The sequence below is a fragment of the Sinocyclocheilus grahami genome, unplaced genomic scaffold, assembly GCF_001515645.1.
Source record: "Sinocyclocheilus grahami isolate Dianchi unplaced genomic scaffold, SAMN03320097.WGS_v1.1 scaffold70.1, whole genome shotgun sequence".
Classification (NCBI taxonomy): Eukaryota; Metazoa; Chordata; class Actinopteri; order Cypriniformes; family Cyprinidae; genus Sinocyclocheilus; species Sinocyclocheilus grahami.
This window is the reverse complement of record NW_015505249.1, coordinates 2,772,904-2,784,287: the sequence shown is the minus strand read 5'-3', so window position 1 is coordinate 2,784,287 and position 11,384 is coordinate 2,772,904. Positions and strand designations below refer to the sequence as shown.

The following is an 11,384-nucleotide window of genomic DNA, read 5'->3' as shown; positions in this document are numbered from 1 at the left end:
GAGAGAGAGAGAGAGAGAGATCACAGGGAGTCTGCTGTCTTAACCGTGGCTTGTGTACTGCAAACACATACCAGCTTCATCACTGTGTCTGTCACGTGACTCTGTTCCCCTTTCGGGCTGTCTTTACATTTATTTTGAAAGCTGAAGCTCGCGATTATGGTAAGGGGCGTTACATTTCCGACGAGTGCTTGCGGTGTTCGGCCAATCACAATGCACTGTGTCAGCTGGCCAATCAGAGCAGACTGTGCTTGTCGGAAGGAGGGACTTTGTAGAAAACGAAGCGTTTGAGAGAGGCGGGGCATAGAGGACCTACAATAATGTACAGTATTTGAAAAATAATGTTTTTTGAACATTAAAGCATGTCAACATATTCTGTTACACCAAATACACAAAATAATGATCTTTAAAAAAGCATCATATGACCCCTTTAAATTACAACACAAGCTTATTCATATTTAAAGTTATAGAGTTCTAAGGATACTGCATAACAGGAATTACCCATAGGCATCATGTGTGATGGTTATTAATGATTTGAATCATGTGTGATGATCGCAGGGAAGGAGGATGGTGGGGAGGCTGGCTGACACAGAGCTTCCAGGCCGTCAAAGACAAGGTGAGACAAATCCAGATCAGATCCAGTGTGGACTTATGCTGAAATGTTTTAGGAATCTCTCAGCAGTGTGTTTGGGGAAAAGCAATGATTGATCTGTGCTTTCAAGCAGTGGTAGAATTTTTGATACCACTAGTTAGATGCTTCTGTTTTGCATTCTTTTATAATTTAATAAAAAAAAAGGATTTATTCACACATTATATAAATTTAATAGTTGAACTGAAAAATCAGCATAATTTCTTTAGTATTATATGCTTTAGCTTTATTACTATTATTATTATTTTTTTTTTAATTTCATAACCTTTGTTTCAGTCTTAAAACTGTTTAATTCCAGTTTAAATGAAAATAAATCCCAGATTTTTAATGCGGAACCAAATTTCTAGACCCAAATGCAGATCAAACAGTTTTACTGGTAATTGCATGTAGTCATAAATAGTACATTTGTTTTCTTTTGTAATATTTTGCACAAGATGTTTGTTTACACATAATGTTTTAGGGGTGCTCCGATCAGGATTTTTGAGGCCAATCGCCGATCACAGAAAGCAGTATCTGCCGATACCGATCTTTTTAAAGCCTTCTTTTTATAATTTATAACTATTTATAGTGATACTCCAATCATGATTTTTAGACATTTATTCAGGGCCTGGATTTCATTTTTGAAAATGGGGGGAATTCCCTTCCTATGTGACTCTTCTGAGAGGGAAGCAGCTTTCACACAGTGAAAGTCCGCTACTGATCAGGGCTCTACAGTGCGACCCTTTCAGTCTGAAAACTACTGCGTGTGACTATGAAATAATATTTAGGAGCACCTGTGCGACTGACCCGATCAGCATATTTGTGTTTGCGCTGAGGGAGCTTCAAAGGTTCTAATATACGTACGTGTTTCTGCAGCGTTGAGTAATGTATCACAGACGTATCCTCTCATTATAACAAACAAAGTGTAGACAGGGTGAAAATAAGAGATTCATTGTGCAGTGTGAGTTTTGTGAGATTGCGATGAACTAAGATGAGTGACAGCTTTGAATGATTATTAAGGGAGTTTGCAAATGTGATATTGATTTAATACAACAGTTCATTAAACAAGACGTTAATATTAAGTGACTTATATTGTCTGACAACAACACAGTTGCCTTATTTTGCTCTATTTCGTCAACGAAAATAGTAAAAAAAAAAAGTAACAGCTGAGCCGCTGCGCATCTCCATTCAAACACAGCGGTGATTCGTTTATGAATTAAAGGGATAGTTCACCCAAAAAATGAAAATTTGATGTTTATCTGCTTACCCCCAGGGCATCCAAGATGTAGGTGACTTTGTTTCTTCAGTAGAACACATTTGATGATTTTTAACTCCGGCCGTTGCAGTCTATCAGTCGTATAATGCATGGCAATGGTAACAAAATCTATGAGAGTAAAAAAAACATGCACAGACAAATCCAAATTAAACCCTGCGGCTCGTGACGACACATTGATGTCCTAAGACACGAAACGATCGGTTTGTGCCAGAAACCGAACAGTATTTATATAATTTTTTACCTCTAATACACCACTACAGTGATGTCTCCATTACCCTTTATCACATTTGGTTTCAACTCTGTCTGTATTTTTATTAAAATTAATTTCTGTGAATATTTATATGAATATTTCATGTTTATTTGAATGAATATATTTGAAATAATATTAGTATTCACAAAATCAATATTTATGAATATTAATATAAATCACACATGAATATGAATATTAATTGCAAAATGATCTGTTGTCTCAACAGTCAGCTGAGGCGTATGAGTTTATCAAACGGGACCTGACAGAATTCTCCAGCGTGGTCCAACATGACACGGCGTGCTCCGTTGTTGCGACAGCGAATGCCATTAAGACCAAACTGGCAGTAAGGAAACAACTTTACAACACACCAAAACAATGTTAACACTTACCGTCTTACCTTCTTTAGTCAGTGTTTAGTCTTCAGCGCAAAAGCTAGACATAATATCTCTTTAGTTTACTTTATGTAGATGCAAACCCTAGCCACAAATGATAGTTTATAAGCTATTTTGTTTATTTAGGTTGAAAGTTCATCAGAGGCCACGGAAAAGGTGAAGAAGGGCATTTCGAATATTTTGGGTGTGATCACAGACACTTTGGTTCCTGCTCCAGACATGACCATTGACTGTGATGTCATCACGCTGGTAGCCACTCCGGCAGGCACAACAGAGGTGTATGACAGCAGCAAGGTCAGCCACTTCCACATAACTATATATATACAGTGGGGCAAAAAAGTATTTAGTCAGCCACCAATTGTGCAAGTTCTCCCACTTAAAAAGATGAGAGAGGCCTGTAATTTTCATCATAGGTATACCTCAACTATGAGAGACAAAATGAGAAATAAAATCCAGAAAATCACATTGTAGGATTTTTAAAGAATTAATTGGTAAATTCCTCGGTAAAATAAGTATTTGGTCGTGATTTTCTGGATTTTTTTTCTCATTTTGTCTCTCATAGTTGAGGTATACCTATGATGAAAATTACAGGCCTCTCTCATCTTTTTAAGTGGGAGAACTTGCACAATTGGTTGCTGACTAAATACTTTTTTTCTCCACTATATATATATACATATACAACTACATATGAAGAGTTCATTTGCAAAAACTGATAACGTTAAGAAATGATAAGAAACTGATAAGAAATAACGTTTTTTTTATTGCGCATTCCAAGTAAAATCAATCAAACTGCAGTTGGGTTGTTTTGATTAAGTAATTAATCTTTAATCTTTGTAATCTCCTCAGATGACAATGTAGATGCCTGACAAACGGTGTTGTTGTGATCATAAACTTTATGGATGTGATTATTACACGCAATACACAGAGTTTTTCCCTCAAAACGCGCTGCTTTTGCAAGGTTCCGTGAAAAAGTTTCCGCTTTTATTTTCCTTTTTTGCCCTGAAGAAGATATCACAGGTTCATCGAAATTAGCCATCCTCGATCACTTTTAGTCAGCTTTGATGAAACTAGCACGTCTTCTCAAAGTGAAAGTAGCCTTGTCACCTGACCTGAATACAGCGCACTGATTCGCTAAAATGGACTTATCGGCTTCTGTTCAAAAACAACAAGGTCGCTTGTCGGCTTCTGCAGTAAAACGTGAACTCGCGATGCCTTGAAAGTGGATAAAACTGGCTTTTTTGACAAAACGTGTTTAGGGTTCAGATCGCACTATATGTGGAGAATAATGCACGGCAATCAGCTAATTTTTTTAAAAGTGCCGTTTATCGGTTTTTGCAAATGAACTCTTCATATATATATATATATATATATACAAACATATATATATATGTATTGTATTTCCTGTCAGGCTCGATTCTACAGTCTTCAAGCAGACCCTGCTACATACTGCAATGAACCTGATGGTATGTAAATTCTTCATGCTTTCTCAAAATTGGATGTGGGATTTTGAGTTTTAATGTGCATTCCATGTATTTCTCTCTTTTCAGGCCCTCCACAGCAGTTTGATGCCTGGTTATCCAGTTTCAAAATGGAAGAGAGGAAAGCGGAGATCTCTGAACTGCTGGTCAACAGTCCCGCCATAAGAGCTCTTTATACTAAAATGGTATGATGCAAACATTAATTTATGTCCTTACCGACCATGATTCATCTGTGTATGCAATTCTACAAAATAAAATAAATAATTTGCTTGTGTTCATGTCAGGTGCCAGCAGCAGTTGCTCATTCAGAGTTTTGGCAGCGGTACTTCTATAAAGTGTTCCAGCTGGAGCAGGTACAGCAGATCTGTGTCTAATACTGCCCCTTGAGCTGAAATCAGGCTTATGAGCTTATCTGAACACACACAGCTCAGATGCTCAAACAACATAATGATTTCAGAATGAGTCACAGGAAACTTACCAGCACAGCACAGCACTTCACTCTCTTTTGTTGAGGTTTCATTCTAGGTGTGGTACACATTCAGTTAGTTCAAGATTAACATGGTAGCTCCATCTGCTGGTCATGTATGTATATGCAGTCTTTAGGTGTAGGGCATTGGTTCTGAACCTGTTTAAACGGAATAGTTCACAGAAAACCCTCAGGCCAGCCAAGATGTAGATGAGTTTGTTTCTTCATCAGAACAGATTTTGAGAAATGTAGCATTTCATCACTTGCTCACCAGTGGATGCTCTGCAGTGAATTGGTGCCGTCAGAATGAGAGTCCAAACAGCTGATAAGAACATCACAATAATCCATAAGTAATCCACACCACTCCAGTCCATCAGTTAATGTCTAGTGAAGTGAAAAGCTGTGTGTTTGTAAGAAACAAATCCATTACTAAAACGCTTTTAACTTCTAAACATAATTCATAATATTGCTTTCTTCAGTGAAAACGTTGTCTTGTCTGAATCGGGAGAGAAATATGCACAGATCAAGCACCGTTTACCAGCCAAAACAATGCACAAAAAAAATCTGTTCTGATGAAGAAACAAACACATCTACGTCTAGGATGGCCTGAGGGTAAGCACATTTTCATTTTTTGGGTGAACTATTTATTTTATTGTTCAACACAGTAATCAAAAGCCCCCTATATAGACCCTATTTATAATTTTGTGATTCCAGATGTTTTAAGAATTGTATGTTCTTCAATAAAAACAACAGTTGTGTTGATTGCAGTTTACTTTTTTTTTTTTAAGATTTTTGTTAGATTATTTTAATACATCATTTAATTACAAATAAATAAATTTAATTCATTACAAATAATTTTATGTTACCCTAAAGCCCACTGATTGGTCTGAAAATATATATATGCACCCAATGCATTGATTATAGGATTTAATAATGTATTATTAATACCTAGTGTGTTACACATTTATTTCTTAGACAAAATACAATTCTTCACCATTTTCAGTTGTAAAAATCCACCACCAAATCTAGATCAAGAATTCCAGCACAGAAGCACTCAATGCGTTTTTGAAAATAATTATGAATCAAATCAAATGAAGAAACATTTTCTGTTTGTGACTTTAGAGTAATATTGTGTACAATAAGTGTTTACTTGCTATGATAGTTCACTCAGAAATGAAAATTCTGTCATCATTTGCACACCCTTATGTTGTTCTATGTCTTTCTTTAAATCACAAAACTGGTCAGTAAAACAGTTCTGGGTCTATATGTTCTAGTAGGAGGATACCAATGAATATGTTTTGTATTTTAATGAGTCTATGTAGTGGCATTTTAAGGGATTGTGCAGCTCCTTCTAATGTGACTATATTTATATACAGCCTCTTGTTTATCTCATTTATTTAAAATGTGTGTGTTTGTAGGAGGAGGCCAGGAGGGTAGCGCTAAAGCAGAGAGCAGAGCAGACGGATCATTCTGAGAGTCTTGGTTGGGAGGAAGAGGACGAAGAAGGTTTGACTGAAGTTTGCATCATTTAGTGCTATTTATTTGGATTTTTCAGTGTCAAGTATACTAACTAGTTTTACCTTGCTGTTTATTTGCCTTAATAGGCAGCTCCCTGGGTTTTAGAACAGTGCCTTCGTGTTCCTTCATCACCATATTTTTTCTCTTTCTCTCTAGGTGAGTTTCTCGGGGCCACGTCTTCATCACGGTTAGATTTCACGCCACCTGTCGAAGAGGCATGTGTCCCTTCGGTAACGATAGAGGCCACACCTGAAAGCTCCTCACCCTCTCAAGTGGTGGTTTCCACCAGCAATGTAGCATCTGACATCACTCCCTCTGTAAGCAGCGACAGTGTCAGCTTCCCCACCCTGATCGGGAATCAAGCGGACTCCGTTACCATCAGAGTTACGCAGCCATCACCCGCTGCAGACGAGGTCTCTCAGAAACTATCAGAGGCCAGTCTACAGGAGACATTCCCGGAGGAGCGACCCTCACAGCGCGAAGAGACCGCCAGAGAGGACGTAACTCAAGACCTCCGAGTGTTTGAGCTCAACTCAGACAGCGGCAAATATACACCCTCCAATAATGGCAAGAAAGGTGAGAGGAAACAGGAGAAGGGTTAAGGATGGGATTATTAAAGTGCCCCTATTATGCCTTTTCGAATATTACCTTTCATGCAGTGTGTCATGTAACTGTATGTGAGCATAAACTATCTGCAAAGTTGTGAAGCCGTAAATAAAGTTATTGTCTATCAAAAAAAAAAGAGTTGTCAGGAATTCGAATCTTATTCTGTTACGGCTCTACGTCACGAAGTAACACATTTGCATAATGTCTGCCCACGTTCTGTGTCGCCAATTTGCCTGGACCTTGCATGCATGTAAACCTGTTTTAGGAGACTCATAAAACAATGTTAGCAACCTTAAAATGGCATAATGGGGGCACTTCAATGATTTTAATGAGAAAATGAATATGAAAATGAAAGCAACTTTATTCAGCAACTATGCATTTGATCAAAAGAGTCTAAACATTTATAATGTTAAAAAAGGTTTTTTTATTTATTTTTTTTTTTTTATAGATAAATGCTGTTCCTTTGAACTTTCTGTTCATTAATAAATCCACAAAAATATTAAGCGGCACAACTTTTGTTTTTACTGTATTTTTGATCAAATAAATGCATCCTTGGTGAGCATAAAATCTTTAAAAAATATATATGTATATAACTATCTACTTTAATCTTTTGAACAGTAGTGTAAAATTTGATATGAATGAAGTATCAAATGCTGATGTTTTTTTTGACCTTGCATGCATGTAAACCTGTTTTAGGAGACTCATAAAACAATGTTAGCAACCTTAAAATGGCATAATGGGGGCACTTCAATGATTTTAATGAGAAAATGAATATGAAAATGAAAGCAACTTTATTCAGCAACTATGCATTTGATCAAAAGAGTCTAAACATTTATAATGTTAAAAAAGTTTTTTTTTATTTTTTTTATTTTTTTATAGATAAATGCTGTTCCTTTGAACTTTCTGTTCATTAATAAATCCACAAAAATATTAAGCGGCACAACTTTTGTTTTTACTGTATTTTTGATCAAATAAATGCATCCTTGGTGAGCATAAAATCTTTAAAAAATATATATGTATATAACTATCTACTTTAATCTTTTGAACAGTAGTGTAAAATTTGATATGAATGAAGTATCAAATGCTGATGTTATATCTGGACTTTGTGTTTGTGCAAATGTAGGTTCGAGTACAGATGTAAGTGAAGACTGGGAGAAGGATTTTGATCTGGATATGACAGAAGAGGAGGTTCAGATGGCTTTGTCTAAAATAGACACAACAGAAGAGGTTTGTTCTGCACGACAGTTAAAGTAGAAATGGCAAAGAATTATGAAACAAGTTCAATTCAGTGATACGCAGCTCTGCTGAAGACAGCGGTCTTGATATTTATCTCAAGTTGGTTCAGTGTTCAATAAGGTTCAGTGTTGCAACATTCGTCAATTACGAAGAAACTAGAAGCAGTTCTACAGAAGACAATAGTGTCATTAATCAGCTCGATTCAGTTCAAGTTTGGTTCGCAGTAAATGCTGCAAGCGTTGTGAGTTTAAGCTGCTTATAACTTAATAACAATATTGTTATTAATATTATATTCTATTGTTTTAGATTTTTGAAAATATATTTTTTATTTTATATTGATACCGTGTTATTACAATAGTAACATTTCTTATTTTAATATTTTTATTTAGTAATAAAAATAATAATTATAATTAGTCATATCAAAGTAAGCACAAAATTTGTCAAAATTGTTCTAAATTGTGCAGCCCTAAAAAAAAAAAAAACATTTTTAATCACAACTGCAATTTTAAACCGAAAAATCGCAATTAGATTTTTTTGCCCAAATCATGCAGCCATAGATGTTACTTAAAGGGGTCATATGATGCTGCTAAAAAGAAAATTATTTTGTGTATTTGGTGTAATGAAATGTGTTTATGCGGTTTAAGGTTAAAAAAACACATTATTTTCCACATACTGTACATTATTGTTTCTCCTCTATGCCCCGCCTTTCTGAAACGCGTAGATTTTTACAAAGCTCATAGGTCTGAAAAAGCGAGGTGTGCTCTGATTGGCCAGCTATTGCAGTGCGTTGTGATTGGCCGAATACCTCAAGCGTGTGAAATGTTACGACCCTTACCATATTGTGATGCCTTGTCCGGCCAGAGCGTAACATAAAACCATATCTGCAAATACAACTTAACCACTGATTTCTAGTCGTGTCCATTTTTGGAAGACCAAACAAAGTAGTTTCGCTTTCACAAAAAAAAACGGGGTCGTCACATGTGGTTGCCGCAAGCCCGCCGGACGCTCCTTCGTCGAATCCGCCGGCCGCACCGTTCTCAAGCCCGCCCGCCTCTGCATACTCTAGGCCGCGGCTCACTCTAGGCCTCCAGCCTCCACTCACTCTAGGCCACATGTGACGACCCCAGGCTGGACTCCGCTTCGTCCACGGTGAAAGCCGATCCGGCGATCGACAGCGCGAAGTTGAAGTATTTCCTCAGCGACCAGCACAGATCAGCTCCAGGCATGATGAAGCGGATATCGTCCTCTTTTGGAAGACCAAACAAAGTAGTTTCGCTTTCACAACGAAACACAGCACCTTCACGACATGGCAGCGGCAGCAACAACAATACTACAGCGAGAATAAAAGTTACGCCTTCTTTCTTTGCGTGAACATTTGGGCGGCGTTATGCAAATCTTCCCACATAGTGAGGTAGACATGTGGGGGCGTGTTAGAACGAGCCGTTTTAGGTAGATGTGGTTGACTCTTAACTTTTATAAAGAATATCTCTTTGGATTTGAGACTTTAGTCTTTGCAACTTTACAGATCTTCTTTATGCACCAAGAGCTTGTAACACTCCAAATAGCATCATATGACCCCTTTAATATTGAGTGTTATTTCAAAACCATATTTTCACACCAACCACTGACCACCTTCTATTTTGAGTGAATTGATCACAAAACGTTTCAGATTCTGCCCTGTCCATTTGTGATCTGATCACCCGAGAGGAGTGACAATAGCAGTAATAAATTCAGTTTTCATTATTTCATTTCTTTACCAGTTGGAAGATGAGGACTGGGAGAACTGGGAGTGAAAATCTGGTGGAGGGAATTCTGGCCCGATATCGACGCGAGACGTTGCTGTTCCCAAAGTGAACCATGCTTAATATATATAACTCCTAGTCTACGGCCTCACCTGCTCATTCAACCAGTCCAGTGAGCAGGTCACCTCCTGCGAATGAAATTTCATGCTAGCTAAACACTTGTCCACCAAGCAGTCATCTGAAGTGTGATGAGGTGATCTGGTCTCACTCTGGCTGTCCTGCGGTGAAACACTAAGACTGATCAGAGAAAGCACGTATCAGTTAATGAGGAGAGGTCACCTTGCAATGCCATTTGTACCTGCCGAATGTCCATTAATGTTATTCTTCTTTGGAGATTTCAGTGGGAGAATGCGAATTAACTGCTGGGGCTCCTGATTAGCTGTAATCTATCAAGTTGTTCATCATTCTTACAGGATTAGAAAATAATCCTTCAAATGAAAAACATGTTAAGTTATGTTTCTTTTTCTTTTTTTGGCATATAGGCTTCTTTTTGAAGTTAGCTTCAAAAGATTAACATCTTTAATCTTATGCAAGTTATTCTAGCATTGAGAATGGAGATGGAGAGATGCTTCATTCATTCTGCTGATGCTCCATGGCCTTGTTCAGTGTTGTGTGGAATGAAAAAAATGTCATGCAAAAGTAACAAAAAAAGTACTTTCACTAAATGCACCTGTTGTTTCCTGTGCTGTCCACTTTATCTCCCTTTCCTTGTCTTCATCTTCTCATAGTCTGAAATTGTAAATGTGATATCAGTGCTCAGCATTTCATCCAGATGGTCATGGGCCACTTGGCTTACTCTAGGTAATTTAAGGATCATTTGAGTTCTCATTTCTTTGCCACTTAAATAACACTTTGTATCATAATGCAGGCCAATATTTTGGGCGTTTTGTTTTAAGGCAAGGCTCATCTTTTGGTGGATACAACCTCCAAACTGACTCGTATCATCTAAATCTCTTGCATGCTGCATCTCTACAGTCTCTAGACCTTTACTTTGATTATTATCTGACATATTTGAAAATGGGTCTCAAGCTGTCAATGCTTTTTACAGTTATATTGTCCTAAATTTTTCCAATGAACATCACCATTTAAAGCAGTATAATGCAAGTTAGTGATTTGTTTGAATAGCCATTTTTGTTTCTTTTTGGTAATTTTAAAACCACAAATATTGTACATGCTTGGAAGACTTTGAATATAGCACGCAACTCACTTTTATGATATTATTCTGGTGCGTTTGCATCCTTTTTTGAGTTTAAAAAAAGCTCCGGTCCCTATTAATTGTAATTGCAACCAGTACATTTTTCAGACTTTTCATAATTATTTATTTAAGTTTAATTTGACCTTAGTGCTGTACTAATTATGCGGTTAAATGTGGTCACATTTATGAATATCTGGCGCATTTTCACGGACGAAATCCAGTCATTTTACACGAATCCAGCTGAGCGGGAACTTTGTTTTAAGGCGAAAGATTTTCCCACGCAGATTTCGCAACGGGTTCAAATTGTTCACAGAAAGCTGTTGGTTTTGTAGTTTTTTGTTTTGTTTTTTGAGTCTTTGTTTGAAAGTGATTTCTGTGAGCTGTGCTTCATGCACTACTAACAATAGACAAATTTCGTTAATGTGACCGTTTTGCGTGTTGTGTTTTTGCAAGGTCAATGTATAGATTGGTACAATGGTGAGCGTTTGAAATGTACTTTCTTTAAAGTCCCCATGAAATCAAAATTAAAGTTTTTTGGGT

At 37.1% G+C, this 11,384-nt stretch overlaps 1 protein-coding gene across 1 annotated transcript in view; it reads left to right on the top strand.

Annotated features, from left to right (window-relative positions):
* Positions 1-11,265, top strand: part of LOC107585415 (BSD domain-containing protein 1-like) — a 12,831-nt gene extending 1,566 nt beyond the window's left edge. The window contains exons 2-11 of the mRNA XM_016272432.1: positions 556-613; positions 2,378-2,494; positions 2,670-2,837; positions 3,952-4,006; positions 4,091-4,206; positions 4,306-4,374; positions 5,906-5,993; positions 6,162-6,581; positions 7,735-7,838; positions 9,608-11,265. Coding sequence (XP_016127918.1) covers positions 556-613; positions 2,378-2,494; positions 2,670-2,837; positions 3,952-4,006; positions 4,091-4,206; positions 4,306-4,374; positions 5,906-5,993; positions 6,162-6,581; positions 7,735-7,838; positions 9,608-9,640 — 1,228 coding nt within the window. The 3' untranslated portion in view covers positions 9,641-11,265. The remainder of the gene's footprint in view (positions 1-555; positions 614-2,377; positions 2,495-2,669; positions 2,838-3,951; positions 4,007-4,090; positions 4,207-4,305; positions 4,375-5,905; positions 5,994-6,161; positions 6,582-7,734; positions 7,839-9,607) is intronic.
* Positions 11,266-11,384: the final 119 nt, after the last annotated feature.